The sequence below is a fragment of the Danio aesculapii genome, chromosome 15 (assembly GCF_903798145.1).
Source record: "Danio aesculapii chromosome 15, fDanAes4.1, whole genome shotgun sequence".
NCBI classification, from domain to species: Eukaryota; Metazoa; Chordata; class Actinopteri; order Cypriniformes; family Danionidae; genus Danio; species Danio aesculapii.
Window position 1 is genome coordinate 25,275,438 of NC_079449.1, and position 21,643 is coordinate 25,297,080.

General features: G+C 34.5%; 1 protein-coding gene across 2 annotated transcripts in view; it reads left to right on the top strand.

The window, feature by feature from the left end:
* The first annotated feature begins 793 nt into the window (after window positions 1–793).
* mcamb (melanoma cell adhesion molecule b) overlaps window positions 794–21,643 on the top strand; it is a 63,075-nt gene continuing 42,225 nt past the window's right edge. For both annotated transcript variants that reach the window (XM_056473657.1, XM_056473658.1), the window contains exon 1: window positions 794–939. In XM_056473657.1, the coding sequence (XP_056329632.1) occupies window positions 888–939 (52 nt within the window). In that variant the 5' untranslated portion in view covers window positions 794–887. The remainder of the gene's footprint in view (window positions 940–21,643) is intronic.

Below are 21,643 nucleotides of genomic sequence, written 5' to 3' on the forward strand. Positions count from 1 at the left end.
ACTGGTTTCTCCACTGTCCAAAGACATGCGGTACAGGTGAATTGGGTAGGCTAAATTGTCCGTAGTGTATGTGTGAATGAGTGTGTATGGGTGTTTCCTAGAGATGGGTTGCAGCTGGAAGGGCATCCGCTGCACAAAACATATGCTGGATAAGTTGGCAGTTAATTCAGCTGTGGCGACCCCAGATTAATAAAGGTACAAGTCCCAAAAGTAAATGAATCAATGAATGAATTATTAAATACATTTTGTTTGTTTAAATTCAATACAAATAAATCGTTTGCAACAGTTTTGCAGACATTATTTTTTTTTCAGTAAACCCTTTATTAGTTTTTTATTATGTTGACGACCAAAGAAGATGTTTTTGGTGGAAGTTGAAAACCTGTAACCATTAACTTTTGTAGGAAAATATAAATTGACTACTATGAATATAAATGGTTACAGGTTTCCAACATTTTTCAAAATATCTTCGCTTGTCATTAACAGAAGAAGGAAAGTCAAACAGGCTTGAAACAAGTGAAGAAAGAGCAAACGATGATGGAATTTTCAGTTTGTGGGTGAACTATCCCTTTTACGAAGCGATTTATACAGGAAAGCCACTCAATATTACTGAATTAAAGTCGTGATTGAAGATGAATGGGTCAAATTCCTTCAAGCTGATGTTAAATGTATGTCAAATTGAATATCGCCGATGTCCTTGTTCGATGTGTGTTACTGTATAAAGGCGTGAAGGGCGCAGCTCAGCACTCAGGCTCCTCCCACTGCTCTCTCTGGGCTCCAAACGCGCTCACTGTAACCTGTGCTGTCCACCGCGCTCCTCCACTCTCTGTCTCTCGGTCAGTCAGTCAGTGAGTGTTTCTTTCCTCACAGCAGAACTCAAACCTGGGGAAATGACCTACACCGCACTGTTGCTCGCGGGACTCGCCGCACTCACCTGCAAAAGTAAGGAAAAGTTTCAATTAATCGTGACAGTATCTGGTTAAACAGTCGTCTGGAAAGTTTGTGACTGAAATAGGCTGATGTTGGCTGAGCTGAGGATTTCTGTGCAAGAGAGTGAGATGCTTTTCTAGTTCATGAAAAATTAAGGAAAATATGATACGAAATGCATTGATATTAAGGCTGAACACTATTCGTTTAGTGCATATTGGGTTATGAAATATTTAACGAGGCAATTCAAATGCTAGGCATTATTGTAATTTGAGTGATTGACGCATGGTTTTAAAAAGTAATAGTGGAATATTGGTTATATGTAATGTAATGTGAATTAAATAAAATGTGAAATAAATAAATAAATAAATAACTTCTTGCATATTTGAATTAAAGGACAGCTTATCTAAGTCATTTTAGTTTAATTTATACTTGTTTTTTTTAATTAGAGACTTTATTTTGTACATTTTATAAACATTTGATTTAACATATATAATAGTATATGGTCTAATATGCTTAAAATGAGAAAATATTTGTTATATAATTATAATATTAGTTTGTATTGTATATTATTACCTACATTACCTGCTCTTCAATATTTGGACTCTCAGTAGTGATTATTAAACCACACTGAACTGAGCTAAACTGAACTGAACTTAAACACTACAAACTGAACTACACTGTTCCTATTTACTGTGACCTTTTATGTGAAGCTGCTTTGACACAATCTACATTGTATAAGCGCTATACAAATAAAGGTGAATTGAATTGAATTGAACATACCTAGCTTTATTGCTATTTACAATTGAAGTCAAAATGATTAGCCCTCCTGTGAATTTGTTTTCTTTTTCAAATATTTCCCAAATGATGTTTAACAGAGCAAGGATTTTGTTTCTTTGTTTCTTATATGTTTTAATTCGACTAAAATAAAAGCAGTTTTTAATTTCTAAAAAAACATTTTAAGGTCAATATTATTAGCCCCCTTAAGCAATATATTTTCCTTCACTGATATATATATATATATATATATATATATATATATATATATATATATATATATATATATAGCGATATAAATGCAAATGACTTGCACAGCTTGTAAAGAATTCATTATTTTAGCAGGATTGAGATGATACTGTAGAGGAGCAAATCTGAATAAAATAAAATAAAAAAATTTAAAATAAATACAACAGAGAAAAGATGCAAATAAACAAAGATTTATTATTTTCTGGCAAGTCAAACAGTATTCAGAAGCAGAAAATAAATAATCACTGTATAATAATAATAACAACAACACTGTATCGTTTTAATTGAGTAAATAATTATATAATGTACAATTAATCTTTAAGCTACAAACATTTCATTTAATGTGCCCAAATGGCTTAAATGTGCTTCTTACAGCCAGGCCTTGAGAACAAATGCAAATAATACACTTTCCCTCAAAGGTTAAAATAGGAAATTAGTATGTTGTTTACTGTAATGTCTGGTCAATAATCCTAACTACATCCCTGCGATGTGATTATTGCAGACTTGCATATTGCGCTTTCGATGCTGAAATAATATGTTGTGCAGTTCTAATTTGTTTGATTGTCTACAGAATTGCCAGATTAATCTACCTTGCCTAATTAACCTGTTAAACCTTTAAATTGCACTTTAAGCTAAAAAAAACAGAATCTAGAAAAATATGTAATTAAATATTATGTACTGTTATCATTGCAAAGATAAAACAAATCAGTTATTGGAAATTAGTTATTAAAACTATTATGTTTAGGAATGTCTTGAAAAAAATCTTCTTTCAGTTAAACAGAATTTAGGGAAAAAATATAATCATCTAATCTAATAATTCAGGAGGACCAATAATTCTATTTTAATTTAACAGACAAACACTTAAAAAGCACTGGAACTTAAAACAACATGATTGTTATGGACAAGTGATTGTGCTTCAGTGAGGGAAGTGAAAGCAGTTTTGTGGCAGACACACAGAAGCAGGCTTATGTGGTTCTCTTTACAGACCACGGGACTGTGGTTAGATAATGCCTGTGTTTTTAAGGCAGCTTACCACGAGATGATCTAATTTTTCTTAAATCACTGGATTCGCTGCTGATGTGTTTTGTAAATGTGTTGAATGATGGAGCAGCCTATATGTTTCTGTGTAATTAGTTGTGAGGACTGAGAAGGAAGGAACTGCGCCTCCACTAACAGCATTTTCATTGTTCACAAGCATCTGTTGACTGCTGTTTAAGTTCATAGTGTGACATTGTTTCCATTCTCTATTTTATCCCCACATCTGTGTTGAACTTCCTCACTATTTCTTCATTTTTCCTTACACCTTTGCGTAATTATCCCCTCTTCCGCTTTTCCATTCATGCTTTTCCTTATTGTACTGACCTTCTGTTTGAGCTCCTTCTTTCCTCCTCCTTCAGATAAGAAAACGTCCTTTTCCGCACACCTCTGGTGGATCTCTGACGTAACCTGTGTGGCACATCACATCCTTCTGCTGTGGATGATTTATACACGCACACCTAAAATATAGTTTTAAACTGTTGTAATCATCAAACTCAACTGGGTGATTTTTATTGGGGGAAAATATAGAATTAAAATGAAAATAAAATCAATATTTCTGATAAATATAAAAGGGTCTCTGTAATGTGCTAAAATGATTTTTGCAGTTTATTTTTTATTTTAGTATACTAATTTAGCTGTTTACTCAAAAAGAAAAAAGCATGGAGTGCAGGAAAACGTTTATTTTTCTACTTTTTACTTTGTTATTTTTTTTGTAACTTAAACTTTGTAATAATAAAAATAATAACAATAATAATAGTAATGATGATGATAATAATTCCTTACATTTATATAGTGCTTCTCTAGACACTCAAAGCACTTTACACAATTGGGGAATCTCCTTATCCACCACCAGTGTGCAGCATCCACCTGGATAATGCGACGGCAGACATATTGTGCCAGACCGCACACCACACACCAGCTGATTGGTGAGGAGGAGAAAGAGTGATATAGCCATGTATGATATGGGGATGGTTAGGAGGCCATGATGGACAGAGGCCAGTGCGCAAATTTGGCCTGGATGCAGGGGTTAAACCCCTACTCTTTTTAAAAGGAGTTCTGGGATTTTCAATGACCACAGAGAGTCAGGACCTCGGTTTAACGTCTCACATGAAAGACAGCGCTCACTGAGCAGTATAGAGTCCCCATCAATATACTGGGGCGTTAGGACCCACATAGACCGCAGTTTGAGCGCCCCTGCTGGCCTTACTAACACCACTTCCGGCAGCAACCTAGCTAATAAAAAATAATATATAAATAAATAAAACAGCAATAAAATTGCCTCCTGGATGTAGGCATGGGCTGATATAAGAATCTGATGGTATAAAAACCTTGGATAAAAATATTATGGTTCCACGGTATGACGTATTGTGATTACATTTTTGGATATCTTTCTTTTCTTTGGATATTAAGTAAGCCATATAAGTGAGTTGTTTTTCAGATGTTTCCTGGATATTGGGCTGACCAGCAGCTTTTGCTGTGGATGCTCCTTTTTTGCTGGTGATACTGTTGCGCAAAAAAAAAAGTTATATAAAGCACATAAAAGAAACAAAACAAAAAAACTTACATAAACCTTAGGAACGGTATAACAGAAAAATCACCTTGCCTTTTCCAAACCACAGTAAAACTTGAAACCGGTTATTGCCCCATACCTACTGCTATACATTTTTTACTATACAAGTTTTGCTATTTCCCTCAAGTATTTTCTCCATTGTTGAACCTGAAACCTGAAATGCATTATTTCACCCTTTTACTTGTACTTTTTCGTATTTTACCATTCCCTCAACACCCCCCCCCCCCCAGTATTTTTGTCAAAAAAAGACCAATAATTGATGTATTTTACAACAACAGATTTTTTTTTTATCTCTCTGAAGGAAATAGACTTTGGGAAGTACAAAAAACTTTTTATTTTAACTTTTGTTTATACTGTAACCAGTACAACTTTGCTATTTTGCCCAAAAAGAGATTTTTTTCATTCGTATTTTTTAATAATAATAATAATAATAATAATAATGGCGTCACGGTGGTGCAGTGGGTAGCACGATCGCCTCACAGCAAGAAAGTCGCTGGTTCAAGCCTCGGCTGGGTCAGTTGCATGTTTTCCACGTGTTTGCGAGGGTTTCCTCCGGCTGCTCCGGTTTTCCCCATAGTCCAAAGACATGCGCTATAGCTGAATTGGGTACGCTAAATTGTCCGTAGTGTATGTGTATGAATGAGTGTGCATGGGTGTTTCCCAGCGATGGGTTGCAGCTTGAAGGGGCATCCGCTGCGTAAAACACATGCTGGAAAAGCTGTGACGACCCCAGATTAATAAAGGGATTAAGCCGAAAAGAAAATGAATGAATGAATGAATGCATGAATTAATTAATTAATTAATAATAATAATAATAATAATAATAATAATAATAATAATAATAATACATTTGTGTTTATTTATTTATTTTAGTTTCTTTGTTTGTTTTTCACTTTTCATTTCAGGACTTCTTTTCCAAAAGATAAAAGAGCCAATATAGCTCAGTACTCTTGATATAAATGGATCTGGATAGGAAAATTAGATTTTTATCTGTGTAATACCATCCAGAAAGGTCCCCAGTAATTCTAAATGCTCAGCACTTATTGCATTTACCGCATTTTATCAGTTTAAATAATTAGGTAATCAAAGCCGCTATGGATTCAGCAAATGTATGTATTATTTTTAGTCACTATTCAAAGCTGCTTGAATGCATCATTGAACACATTAGCAAATATAATTCATGAGATAAAATAGTCCACTCTTCAGAGTTGTTTATTAAAGGGACAATTCACCCCAAAATAAAAAGTCTGCCATCGTTTCATACCCTTCACCCTGTTTAAATGTCTTTCTTCTGTTCAACACCAAAGAAAATATATTGTGGTACCCATTGACTTCCATAGTAATTTTATAGCTACTATGGAATCAGTGAGTGTGAGGATCCAGCACTCTTCAAATATATCTTCTTTTATGTTCAACACATGAAAGAAACTTCAGGTTTAAAACCACCAGACAAATTTTATGTCATTTTAAATTTGGGTCAACTATCCCATTAATTTGTGAGTGTTTTATAGACAAATAGTTGTCCTTCCACACAGTCATATTTCCAAAGAGATTAGAGATGAACATGAAACAGTGTGAACGTGTTCTCTACTCATATATGGTGTTGTGTTTGCAGTCTGGTTTGACTGTGTGTTTGAGCATGAAGTGAACAAAGCTTCTGTGACTGCAGCCGCTTTTATGTGCTTGGTACGAAGAGATGCCTTCCTCTCTGAGTCACCGAATGACTTACAACATTTCAGTGTCATCGTCTCAACATTTAAGCCGATAAAGAAACAAAGTGCCTTTCTGGTTAGCAGCTAATTAAGGGTTAAAGGCCATTCTCCGTCTCAGGACTATGCCAAAGATGATGGGCGTTTATTCTTACAAAGGCATGTAGTAAAAGAGAAAAGGTCTTTGTATATAATTGTTCAAGTCAGATATGAGGAAATGGTGTTTCTTGAAAACATGCTAGTGCTAGTTTTTAAAGCGTAAAGTTGCTCATTCGAGTGAAATTCCTGTGGTTTATTTCAACAGATTACTACTGATGCATTAATTCATAGATGGAGGTAGTAAAAATACTAGTCTACTTGAGAGTTATTTTGCACTTCCTTGAGTTTTATAAGCTAGCAAGGCAGTTTTGGACAAAAATTTAATAAAAATAGTTTTAGTGTTAAATAATATTATTACAATATACTGCTCAAGACATATTGCTTTGCTTATTAAAGTTGAAAATATTGGTAAAACTATTTTTTAACGGTTGATTAATGAACAGAAAGTACAAAACAAATAGTTTTGTAATATAATTTTTTCTTTTGTATCTGTATTAAATTACATTTAAACCAATTTATTGCTTCCTTGCTGAATATTAAAGACAAGGTATAGATTTTAAAGGTGCCTATTAGGGATGCTCTGATCAGGATTTTTGCAGCCAATACCGAGTATCGATTTCTTGTCATGGTGATCGGCCGATACGGAGTACCGATTCTGATGCTTCAAGCTTTATAATGCATTAAGCACATTTTCAGTCCACATGATATTTAAGTGGAGATCTTGCCTTACCTCAGAGAATAAATTAAAGATGTTGCATAAATTGCCTTAAACATGTCACTTATAACTATTTAGTGTGATCATGTTATGGTCAGAAGAAAATTTACAGAATAAAATAGATGAAACATTTAAAAAAACTGTCAAGAAAAATCACTAATAAAGCAATTTGGAAACATTGCAAATCATGGAAGAAGAATTCAACATGAGGTTTGGAACGTATAAAGAGTTCAAATGCACACCTATCTTTTCTAAGAAGAAATAGGTCCATAAACTGCTGCTTATTAGAATAAGTATATTACAATAAGTTATATTATAAAATTTTCAAGTTTAAAAAATGTTTTTTTTAATTTCCCTAATATATCCAGCCAAGATTTAATGAAATTGCAATATTGTTGAAAACACAGAACATTCAATTCTAATATGTAAAAAGATTTCAGTCCTCTGCTTGTAAACCCATAAACAAACAGTTGTGATCTGTTCATGAGATCGACCAAATTAGCGAGTACAGATTGAGTCATGAAATGTGATTATCGGCCGATACCGATCTCTGGCCAATTGATCAAAGCATCCCTAGTGCCCTTAATTGTTCAGTTTTATTTAGTGTTTTGATGTATTCAGTGTACTGATATCCAAACATTGGCGGTGTCTTCTGGAAACCTTTATTTAAATAAACTGAAAAAGTTTATTTTTGGTGACATTAATGTTACAGAAATATATGCTTTGTAATTAGGCATGGACCGGTATAAGATTCTGACGGTATGATAACCTTGGATACAAATATCACAGTTTCACGGTATCACGGTATTGTGCTCACTGCTCTAAAATATATTCTTTTTAAATGTCCGGGTAAAAAACAACATCTTTTTCCCCCCTTGAAAACAATATATTTAATTTTTTTAAAGATTCTTTAAACAACTTTTCTGCTGGAAATACTGTAGTCCCCCCCCCTACTTAAATAAAATTAACTTAAATAAAAAACCTTATGAACGATATTACAGAAAATTTTGGCAGTTTTAAAACCCTGACTTTTCCAAACCGCGGTATACCTTGAAAACGGTTATCGTACATGCCTTTTTGTAATGGACTTACCCTTGTGCATAGCCTACATATGAGCATTGGAGGTGTTAATGAAAACAGTATAAGTATTGGCAAAAATATTGAAATAGTAAAATTTCACCATTTTTTTTTTGCTGTTTTCTACCAAGCACTGCAGGACAAATTAATGAACTATGTAACTGTATGTATGTATATATATGTAAGCGAAATATTTCTGTTCTTTTCTTTTTTTCTGTTTATTTTTCTGGAACATGCATACACAGAAAACTATGCATCAAATTAATGTTGTTTCTGATAACTGACTTAAACCACTCATCATAAATACCACTAATTCATTATGTCAAATAAAAATAAAATAATCTGCTTAGCATTTAGTGCAGAAAATGATGATGGATTATTAAATGGAAATTACTTTATTTCTTTTTTTTTCATAAAAACATGAACCTAATTAATCTTTGGTAGATATCATCAGTACTGACGGTGGCAAAGAAATCTGTCAATGAAAGCAGTACAAATACTAATATAATATAATTTCATGACCATTTTTTAACATTGACATTTTTTAAATCGACAGAGTTAATGTTATTACATTTTGTATTTCATTTAATAAATACATTTCATTAACTTGGGCATCACAGTGACGCAGTGGGTAGCACGATCGCCTCACAGCAAGAAAGTCGCTGGTTCGAGCCTCGGCTGGGTCAGTTACATGGGTTCCACGTGTTTGCGTGGGTTTCCTCTGGGTGCTCTGGTTTTCCCCACAGTCCAAAGACATGCGCTATAGCTAAATTGGGTACGCTAAATTGTCTGCAGTGTATGTGTGTGAATGAGTGTTTCCCAGTGATGGGTTGCAGCTTGAAGGGTATCCGCTGCGTAAAACACATGCTGTATAAGCTGTGACGACCCCTGATTAATAAAGGGACTGAGCTGAAAAGAAAATGAATGAATGAATTTCATTAACTTGAGATTAGACTACACCTTTGCTTGAGTTTTTTTTTCTCCACTTTCCTTTTTCAGAATGAGCATAAAGTAAATCCTTATGCAGGAACCAATGAGAAACAGTCCTCTAAGTGGCAGAAGCACATGTCATGAGTGATAATTGCTGCATGCCTTGTGTTCAGTGTGTGCTTCAGTCCATTGGGTCTGCAGTGTTTGTTGTTGCTTTATTTGAGTGATGGATAGCAGCTGACCATCCATTAGTGTTCAATCATTTCCCCTTTATGCTGCTCTGTGTCTCTGCTCAGATCTACAGCTTCTCCAGTGTGGCCTCCTGCCATGCGGTTTCCAGGAATAATCAGTAAGCTTGTGATGCCTGGATGAACATTGCTTTTTTTTGTCCAGTCTTTATCAATCTATTCTTATAACAGAAGAAGAAACGTGCTCCTGGCTATGATATTCTGTGTCTATCAGTGTTGTATAAATATGTGTCTGGGTAATGCAGTATTGTTGAGATTATAGGCTGACAGAATCCAGATCTCTGCAGGCAGAAAAAGGCCAGCACTCCTGTTAAACTATTGCATTATAAACTTGCGTTTTAGTGTATTTTGGAGAAAAGTCATTATTGCATTGATCAGTTGGTTTCCTTTTGTTTTAAGGAGATTCGTTTATAAAAGTGTCTTGTTTTTGGTGGGAATTTAACATATATTATGATATATTTTAATATAAATATTATATATATATAATTAATTATATATATGAATTCCATATGTATTACACTCAAGATATTTTGTACTTGTTTAAACTACTTATTTAAATTTAGCTGAATCAATACAATTCTTGAGTGTTTTTTATTAACTTAATTGTTTCATGTTTAGTCCACTTAAATTTGTAAAAATAATTAAGTTAACATAATTGATTTGTGTTGGGGCAACATAAAGGATTTGTGTGGAACCCTGCATTTTTTACAGTGTATAATAATACGGCATTTCCCAGAGATGGGTTGCAGCTGGAAGGGCATCTGCTGCGTAAAACATGCTGGATAAGTTGGTGGTTCATTCCGTTGTGGCGACCCCAGATTAATAAAGGGACTAAGCCGAAAAGAAAATGAATGAATAAATGAATAATACAGCAAACTTTACTATAAATTTTTTTCAACACAATCGATTTGTGTTGGGACAACATGAAGGAATTAAATTAACTTTTTAGTTTTTACAAATGTAAGTGGATTGAACATAAAACAATTAAGTTGTCCCCCCAAAAAACTCAAGGTTTGTGTTTCAGCTCATTTTAAATAAGTAAATAAACAGTCATAGCGTTCTGTGGCACGGCAGAAATATGAACAGTGTCGTAGCTGGGTGCTGTCGAGAGCCACTGACTTGCGGCGCCGGTGTGCATACACTGATAGGAATCTATGTTTAAAATTCTAAAATGCTTGGCGCTGCGTGTTGCCGAGTGACACATCCGGTGTGTGACCCCCTTTAGAGTTAACAAGGTTGAATATCACTGTCACAAAGTAATTTCTTGAATTTCCTGAAAGATATTTTTAAGCTGAACTAGGCTTGGGTGGTAATACGGTAATATGTATACCACGGGATCTAAAAATAGCAAAGGTGTCAGTTTCAATACCGTTATACCGTCATAAAAAACAATGCACTTAAATAGGAGACAAGTTATAAATATTATATATTTCATGCCTAAAAATGCGTATGCGTGATTGTCATCACGGGACAGTGTGGAGGAGAGAGAGAGAGGTGAAGTAAGATGGCGAGTCGCGCACCAAGTGACCTCGTCTCGAAAAAGAACACAACCTCTGCAGTTTGTCAGTATTTCGGGTTTTGACCGAACGAGAAGGGAGACGTGGTAAAAACTAGAGGTCTGCATTCCCGCTGCTGTACCGCGGCAGCCGTGGGACCCGACCAGATTCATTGCATTGCGGGAATAAATTTCCGAATAAAGCGTGGGAGCGGTCGGTAACTCTGGTGTAATTTGAATGGGTGGTCTAACAATATCGCTCCCGAGCGAGCGGTATCCGTGTGGATGCTGTTTGTGTGTGTGTTTGTGTGTGTGTGTGTGTGTATTTGTGTGAATGAGAGAGAGTGTCCTGCGCAGATCTCTAATACAAACAAGACAAACAGGTGACCGCGAACCTAAGGTCGCATATACGGTATTCAGTTTCTGAATGGTTTAGGCGCAAGCCAACAGTTTGGTGACGCTGTCTGAGCCTTAAATCATAATTTTTTTTATTATGCACGGTTATACCGGATACCGAGGTATAATAGGGAGGAGGTTTGACGGTATCAAATTTGGATACTGCCCAAGCCTAAGTTGAACCCATGATGTAAGTTTGGGTCAACTCTATTTCATCCTCTAGTTTTTATAGTGTTTATTTTTGGTGGCATTAAATCAGCTCCCTTTTAAAAACATGTCAAGATAACATTGTAATGTTTTCTAGTATGCCAATACATACAATTTTCATTGATCACTTCCTGTACTTTTGTCAATAGTGCAGTTTATTGGAATGCAATAAGTAACTCTGCCATAACTTTTCACTCAGAAGTTTTTTTCTTTATGAAAGCATGCTGCTTATCAGGTCATGACCATTAATATAATACTTTCACTTCCCAGAAAGAGCATAAAAAGCCTCAGAGACTCAGTGTGTGTGAGTTAGTGTAAGAGAAAAAAAGACTTTAAACTCTTTCCTAATGATAGTGGATGCTTCTGAACTCTTTAAGTAAGCAGCAATATATGAGGCTCCGCAATTCTTTTGAATCTGGATTGATTAATGCATGATTCGATGCAGCTTAGCCATTTTCAGTTAAATATATGCAATTACTCTATGCCTCCATTAGAAATGGCACAAATGATAGCATTTTAGGCCCTGCAAAAGTTCATGTGCACTTTAAAGTTTTAAAGCAAATGTTATTGACATGGGGGTCAGTGCAATCAAATACTATATTTATATGGATATCATCCAGTGATGAAAATGAATAAATAAATTGCAATTAAAAAAGAGAAAGCCCTCTCACATGATCAAAGTATAATGTAAAAATGAATAATAAATGTACATTTGGAGAAATCACTTTCAGATCTGTGCATGTTGCATCACTTTTAAAGCATTTTTATCAAGCGCTAAGCCTTTTAATGTTATTAGCAGCTATAAAGGATGTGAAATGAAAGTCTGCATTGGAAGAGATGAAAAGACTTGTCGGCTGTCAGATTTTATTAGGGTTCCGTGTACACTGTAAGAATGATGACAAAAAGGCTACAAATGTTTGTTATTTTAATAGGTTAATCAGGTTTCAACTACGTTTTTTATGTTATTAATTTATGTTTAAGTTTATTTTTAGTCAGTTGGATTGAAATGAGTTGAGATGACTAGAAAAGTTCATTTGATTTAACTAAAACAATAAGGCAGCAAGATACTTTTTAATAGTGTATGAGGGTATTGTGATGACTTTATTTAACAGTGTTTTGTCAAAGGTTAAATAGTTAGGAAATTCCTTAAAAAGAATTACAAAATACTTTAGATAATGAATCCAAAATACCAACACAGGCTTATTGTGAAAACGTACCCCCGTATACATTTCTGGAGAGCGCGAATTATGTAGCCAGAGCTACATATAGCTGCTCTTCATCTTTAAAACTGCCGCTACAGGGAAGTATAATGCCACCAACAGCTTCTGTTTCTTTTCGCGCTACCAGCTAACTGCTTACCTCCATGTGGACAGCTTTCTCGCTGTTACCAGTTTGCCCAGTAGCTCGCCACATACATCGCAGACTTAAGACACTGAGAGGAGTTGACCGCTATGATGGATTTCGACTCCAGTGAAGAACAATTCCAGAAAGCAGGTTAAACAAAAGGCAAAAAATAAAATATTCAAGTAAATAACAGGTTAAGAATATGGTAAGATCTGAAAACATGATTAAAATCAGGTGGCCACGAGGGCTTTTCTTTTTCTGGATTGATTTTGAAAACACTATTGGTTGGGTTTAGGCAAGGGGAAGGGTGGCGGGATTGGTCGTTCAGTCAAGTCAGTCAGTCAGTCGACAGCGGCCTCTGGCGGATTTACATGAGAACAGCAGGCGAGAATGGTACTTGCGAGACAAATTTGAGATCTGAAAAAGCGTACACAGCGGCCTCTGGTGAATTTGAGAAAACAATAACTGCAAAAAAAAAAAACAACAAAAAAAACCCCATACCAACGCGATGTATTTCGTGAACATATTTTCGTGAACTTTTGTGTATCGCAAAATACACCCTAAATCAAACCATAACCCTAACCCAAACTGTATGTTGTAAATATTAATCATATACTTGCATAATTACACTGTATTAATGACACTGTAGTTTCATTGAACAAAAATGTAATTTCTTAATAATAATAATAATAATGATAATAATAATAATAATAGTAATTTTGAGATTTACTAGATAAGCACCCCAAAAACACCACTTATGCCTACAATTTGCTAAGATAAGGTTAATTCAAGATATAGTCTCAAAAACAAGCCTTATATGCCGTCTCCTCTTACAAATATTATCTTGTTTTAAGGATGTTTAGATGTCTTTTCTTAAATACTGATTAAGAGATGCGTTTGCAGTGTAGCCAAAAGCTGTTTAATGTCACCAAAACTGACTGCAGATCTCTGGACGTGTTCCCATAATGCGTTCACTGTTCTGTTAGCGGTCCCGGCAAACAGCTGCCCACAGCTGGCATTCAAACAATCAGAGAGCCTGCTGAAGTTCAGGTTTCAGACAGCGGGTCCAGGCCACCCCCACTAGCCCTCCTGCTGCGTTACAGAAATGAGCCATATGATTCACTACGATTACTCTAACACAGAGTCTGCTCTCAGACTCATTTCCTTTTATGACCCGCACATGGTAAACCTATCCCACTGTTTGCTATTGTCAACTTTTGAGAATGTGGTTGTGTGTTACTACACTGAAAAAAAGGTTTTGACTGTGTTTTTGTAGGCTTAAACTTAGTCATGATGAGTGAAACAGCTTATTGAACGTGAAAAAATGTAGGTGTGACTTAATTTTTTCCTTCAGAAATTGATTGAATGCTTGCATACAGTAGTCGTTTGCTTTGCTATATTTCACAACAATCGTGTTCTGGAAATAAAAACTGACTTTTAAAAACAGACCTGAGCTCAAAGGTTGTTCATTGTTAAACTAATTGAATGATTAAACTAATGATATTTTTTATTTTTTTAATAATAATTTTTTAGGGATTTTCACCTTTATTGGGATAGGACAGTGGAGATTTTACAGACAGGAAAGTGTGGGGAGCAGAGATAGGGGAAGGAGCGGCAAAGGGCCTTGAGCCGGGAATCGAACTCAGGTCGCCGTGAGCACCTTGGTGCTATGTGTCGATGCTCTAACCACTATTTATAAATTTACAATGCGCTTGTAAATTTTTGCCAGTAATACTGTAAAAATTGCCAGTAATACTATAGATTTTACAAGCGCACTGTAAACTCTCGTTTATCTTTATACACTCTGCTTTTTAGTACATATGCATATTTTGCAATAAACTTTAAATAAATTGTCTATAGATACAACTAAAAACTTCAACTGAATACTTTATATTTCTTATCATTTTTAAATGTATTTCCATGCTTTATCATAGACACTTAGAAAATCCCTATAGAAAAGTTTCAAAACTGTATAGCATAAACTGCAAAAGTAATGGAGCAAAAATTGTGTTCAATATAGAAATAAAAAGTGTTCTTTTATGACAAGTAGTAACTTTGTGGCTGCATTGGGATGTTTCCAGACGGAGGAGGTTACATGTGGGTTGGAAAAGCGGTCCTGCTGTGCAGGTTGTGTAAATGTATGTTTGCTTTTGAGATCTGTAGAACAAGTTACAGTTCTAGCTGTGGATTTCAACATGAAGGTGATGCATTTTGAGACCAAGTTCACTGCCAGCAAATCCACTATATAAAGTATCTTCAAAGTTTTGGATATAACATTTAAAAAGTAAAAAAATTTACACCAGCATTCAAAAGTTGGTCTCATTCAAGTGGATTGGTAAAATGTCTCTTAGGCTTGACAGTAAAGGTATAAACTGTAATATCATGAAATGGTATTCATTTTTTTATTGAAATATATTTTAAACTGTATTTTATTCCTGTGATTAATTTTCAGTGTTACCACAATCTTCCATTAATACATTTTTTTATTATTATCGACTGTCTTTACCTTTTGAAATATTTCATGTGGTCTTGCTGAATAAATGTATAGATTTAAAATAAAAAAGACTTTTGAATGGTAGTGTATTAAAACTGCACAGTTTTAATAAATTCTTGTTGTTTTTCTTTTGAAAATATGCCATTTTAAACCAATTTTAGAACTAATAATTATTGTGTAGACAAAATATTGTCTCAGTCTTTGTTTAACATGTTTCATTTTATATTATTGATAACCTGAATGAAAACAAAAGGAAGACAGATACTTTTGTCATTTTATTTCACTGAACCTAAACACAAACAAGACACACAACTGTCCCCTTCAAACAAACACTTTGAGAATGAGAACATTGGTAATGATAGACATAGTCAATTTAAGTATTTAAGGCAACAGATACCATATGCATATGCATAGCTTTATTAAAAACTTTGGTTTCCATGTTGTTTTGAAACTATGATTAACTTTCATTTTTGAAAAATAAGAGGTTTAGCAAAATGCCCAAGATGCTCTCTTTTATAGTGTTTATCTCAAAGAATGGCAAAAAGCATCGCAAAAGCATCACATGACAATTTGTTTTGTGCTGTAAATTGTATTCTGAAGTTATAAAATTTATTTTTGTGAGAAGTAGCTATATTCTGAAAATAACCCTGTGGTCACCATTCACCTTTACTGCATAGAAATGAGTAGATTAGACATCCTCCTTTATGTGTCACAGGAAAAAAAAGTCATACAAGTAATACAAATACCAAAATAATACAATAATGTCACATCCTGTTCATATTTAGTCCAAAAATGAAGCCTGGTTTAAACAGTTATCCAGAACATTTGCTTTACTTTAGGGACACATGATGTATAATGGTTAGAGGAAACAGCATTGTGGTCTGAAGACAGAAGTCTTCAATTTGCAAAAGTCGTCAGGGCCCACAGGTCTGCCCGCTGGGAACTCAGCCGGCCTGAATGTGGCTCTTGTTTTGGAGGTCTGGAGGCTGTGTCGAGGCCTCAGAGGAACTACTCTCTGCTCTGCTCTGGCCATGTGCCACAGTCAAACAGATTCAAACATTCTGAAAGGCTGCTACTCTAACTTAATGTGAACAAATGTGTACAACCTTCCGGTAAAAAGGAATTGTTTGCTCAAAAATGAAAATTCCCTGATTACTCGCTCACTTTAATGAGAACGCACATGACTTTCTTTCTTCAGCCAAGCAAAAAGAAAACTTTCAGAGGGAAACAAACCAAGATTTTTTTCACTCAATGCAAATGGACATGAAAGCATTGTCCACTAATACTGCACCAATGTGGATGAAAAAAATGTAGACAGCATTAATAATATCTGACTTATAATATTTGAAAACAATTCTGATAACGTTTCTCACAAATTTTTTAATCAAAATTGTCATGTAATTTTTTTCTCCCTGTAAATTTCAGTTTTGTGAATTTTTTGTTGTTGTTGTGATTGCAGATCTGGACATAGGGGGGCATTTGAACTTAAACAATATAGTAGTAATAATAATAATAATGTTAGTAATAATAATAATAATAATAATAATAATAATAATAATAATAATAATAATAATAATAATAATAATAATTAAAACCTAAAATGTGTTGACAAACTTTGATGTTGGCTTGAGAAAGCCAACGTGACTGCGCTTGGAATGGGAATGGCACTAGACAGTTGCTAAAATGTTTATGGCATTGCTAGATGGTTGCTAAGCAGTTGCTAATGTAAACTGGGTTGCTAAATGGCAACCCTCATGTACATGTTTGATCAAATTCTAATACTTAGTAAGCATTTCTAGCATATGTTATTGTACTTAGATAATCATTAATAGCATGTAGCTAATCGTTATTAGCTACATCATCATTTTGCTAGTATGAGTCAAACCAGCCAATATCCAGGTCCCTACGATGTTCTGATGTAGAGATATTGCTGTTTTTGAGTAGTTGGTAGGTTTGCCTGTTTTGTTGCTATGGGGACAATTGACAGTGATGATACATCAAAGCTACTTGCCAATATAAGTGATATAAATAAACCCAATGTGTCTATGACAACTGAACTTGGACATTATGTAAAAAAGCTTGCCATATTTTATGGAGAAAATATGATGCTCACTAAATGTGTCAAGTGGACACAAACAAAAAATGACTTTTTTTTGTAAAAATTGCTTGCCATATCAGGTAAAAAATATGGACTTTAAGTTAAACTGGCTTGCCATATTTTGAAAAATATAACGTTTAAAAAATTATTTATTGGAAAACTATAAGTCTAATAAGCCTGGAGTGCGTTTCCCAAATAGCGACATAACTCATGACTGAACTATCATAGTATGATGCATTGTTTGGGAAAAGAACGATATAGTGACGAGTGTTCCTAAAACCTGCAGTTTTTCTGTCGCAGATCCATCGTTTGAACCACATTAGTTAATTACACATTAAAACGCCCATAATGATGCTCTAAACGGTGTGGAGTAACAACTTCTTTAGAGAAGAACCCCATCATTTCTTTGTGCATATTATATTGTTTTACAAGCACACGATTTAAAAAAATCAATATTAGTTTTGCTCCAGGAGCAGATAGAATTAGTCTAAGAAGACAGAATAATAGTAAAATGTTTAACTAGGATAACAATATGTTAGCTTTCTCATGCCAACATAATAATAATAACAATAAAAGTATTGGGCTTTGCAAAATGACTAATATCTGAAAACAATACCACCATATGTACCTTTTCTTTAAATATATGCAATATATATATGATCATATTTCTCAAATCTTTGATTAAGAATATATAAATATAAAATAAATCTGAATGAATTACAATCACTTTCCAAAAACTAATGATTACAGATTTTTTCCAGATTTTTTTTAAGGTTCCAACTTTCTCACCATGCTGCTATTCAAGTTCCCCCCCCCCCCTCATCCAAACTATGAATGTTTACTACAGACAATGTATTTTCCGACACCATGAAATAAACAGCAGAGCATAATACGAAGTAGACTTTTTTTTTCATCCATATGATATATGGGGATATTACAGAAACCCTGAAGTATAATATAATAACTTATTTTTATTTAAAAAATTAATTTGAGGCAGCTTAAATATAGACATTGAACCATATACAAACTTGCAGTAAACGTTACAGGAAAATCTGGAAAAAAAATTATCTTTAGCTGATGAAAAAACCCCTCACATACATCTTGGATGACCTGGCCTATATATAAATACAGTAACATGGATACTAAACTATAAACATATAAAAGAATGCTTAAATGAAGTGGGTAGAGTGAGTTTACAGCTGTTCCATTTGCTATGAATGGGTCACAATGCATGTGTCTAAAGTGGTCTCTTTATTAAATGGATATGAGTTGTATTAATGAATTGCTTTACATCAGTATAATGTGGGATGAAATCAAGTATTTTACGCCACTTAGGTCAGTGGTTTGTTACTTTGGATGGCAGAGTACTGCAGGGCAAAATACGTCATTATAGTTGTACATCAGTCTTGAGTTTGTTATGAGTTCATTCAGAATATTTGGTTGGCAAGTGATATTTCACAATGTATACTTAAGACATGTAAATATTTTCAGGGCATGGTCAAATGATTTTAAACAGAGCCTGAGGGCAGTTTTGGAGAACATCAGTTTGTCAGCATACAAATTGGACTATTACATAAAAACGATTTTTATATTTTGTAAATCATGTTGCCATTGGGTTTCACCGTCAATGGTTTAACGCTAAATTTAAAGCATGTATGGCAGCAGTTAAGTAAACTGGCATCGTGATTGGCCTCATTTTTGTGGTCTTCTGAAACTATTTAGCAATGATGCATTCTTAAAATAGAGCTCTGGATCATCTTGTGCAGGAGATCGGGATGGAAATTATGAGTTGAGGACAGCTAGAGGGTGATTATTCTCTGAATGGAGGTAGTGTCTTTCAACAGCCCTTAAAATGTGAAACACACACAACTATATATTTAATTACTAATAATCACATGGCAATGAATCTAGAATTAAAGCTCCCTTTCTGAATTTATAGAGCTGCCTAGTAGAAAACCTAATGAGTGAATAAAGGGAAATGCTCGATATAGGCACAGGAAAAGTGTTAAACTCTGTTTAAAAAGTATGGTTTACTAAAGCATTCTTAAAATAATCAGTTTTTCTTACTGTAAACATTTTTTAGAATGTCAAAGGTACTTCATGGAACCATAAATGACAATAAAGTACACTTAAGAATGGCAACCAATTCAAACATTTAACTACCTGGTTATTATCTTGCATATTGGTTATAGTACTTATAAAGCATATATTACGTTAATGTCTTATTCTGTTTTACTAAATTCTGATCTAAACATCTCAAACTTAACCACTTCAACAACTACCTAACTATTAATAATCAGTAAATTCTTTATTGAGGCAAAGGTCATAGTTAAACATGCATATATGTTCCCTTTATGAAAATATACTTTTATTTTTAAGAGTATGTGTGTTTGACGTTAGATTGTTGCTGTAGAAAGTGGATAAATATTAACTTTTTTTTTTTTTTTCAATTATACTGAACTTTTTAAGGCAAACCTTGCATGCACAGACAATTAATGCTATGATGGATAAACAAACAATTCAATTTCAATTGTAACATGCACTGTCAGTAGACCCAGTAAAATCCATAAAGTAAATTAATTTTTTATAATGTGGAGAAATTTTAAAGGGGTGGTCCACAGTGTATTTTTAAGCCTTGGTTGTGTTTATAAGATGCAAAGCAATGTGTGCTCATGCTTCACATGTAAAAAATCACATTATTCCCATATATCTTACTTTGAGAATATACAGCTACTCGGCTAACATGAAAACGACTGTCATATTTCCTAGTTCCTCTGAAAGGCCCTCCCTCAAGAGGCTCTGATTGGTCAGGTAACATAATGTGCTTTGATTCACGGATCGGCTCCACAACACTACTTCACGCCCCTACAAGCATGTGCTTTTGCGCTGTGTAAACAGTCAGTCAGAGTAGCTGTTAGAAGCGTTAGCTGCCTGAATCAGACAGAAAAATGAAAAGCACATCTGAACCTCACGACTGCTCTCTAAAACAAAATCTGACAAGAGTCTTTCATATATATTCGGATTATAAGCATGTGTAAGTAATATAAAACATTCACATATATTTTGCAAATTTGTTATTTGAGATGTAGAATGCATGGAAAGCAGCCGCATAGAGAGACACTGCAGCGCTGGTGAAGAGTGTGGGTGTTTACAGCGGTTTGACTGATAAACATGAATTTGTAGCTATTGTAAATTGTTAATGGTGCCAAACGGCATTTCCTGTTGTTTACATCCTTGTTTAATTCCTTGCTATAATATACCATTAACGGTAGAAACGGTGCATGTAGTTGATCAATTTTAACGAATAAAAATACTTACAGGTTGTGGCTCACAATCCACAGCTTCATCTATTATGGTTGGAGCTGCTCTTTCTTTAAGGAGTTTTAGCCGAATCCAGCACTGAACTGGGAGAGATTCTGGAAGCTGTCCTTTGTCAAATGCTAGAGTTATATATATTTTTTTTATAATTCTCTGGAACACATTTAAAATAAACTGTAACCACTTCTCTCTTTGTGTCGTGTCTTTTGGAAGCCCAAATACAGAAACAGAACAAGCTCTGTGGTAATAGCAGCGTTTGGATGGCATGTCAGCTTTTTCTGCTATAACATTACAGCACCTCTGGCCATGCCCTATCGCTGCGCAGGGAGTGTGTGCGTGGTGAATGCGCGTAACCAAAAAAAGCCCTTGTGATCTCACTAACCTGGATGTATTTTTTGCAGTCCCCAAATTTCGTTCGCTATAGGCCTTGCTAAGCTAACTCTGTAACAGCCAATGTCTCTCTTTGCATTGAACTTTGAGCGTATTACATTCAGAGATGTTATGTTCACACAGCTACATTACACATCAACTAAAGTTTAAAATATGATATCGTAGTGGACCACCCGTTTTAAAGGCATGCATGAGCCAAATGTTCCATCACATGATGTTTGATCTTTGTAAGCCACATTTAAGTCACGGTTGTTATATTTACTGACGTAGCACATGCAATGTCATGTCTGGGTTATTGTGTTTATAACTGTTTCTTATTCTAAGAATCTGGTGGAGGCTAAAGTTAACCCCTGATATCACTTAAACAAACAGAGCCATGGTTTAGAGCCTTAGTGTCTAGTATTCTCATCAGACGAGTCTTATATCTGTGCTTCACATTAATCTGTTTAGGAGATCATGTTTAAATGCTAAAATAAGATGCACTTCAGCTTTAATGGCCAAAGCGGCTCTGACAATATATGGCAGAAATATTTTCAATTATTTTTTATTTGATTACACGTAAGCC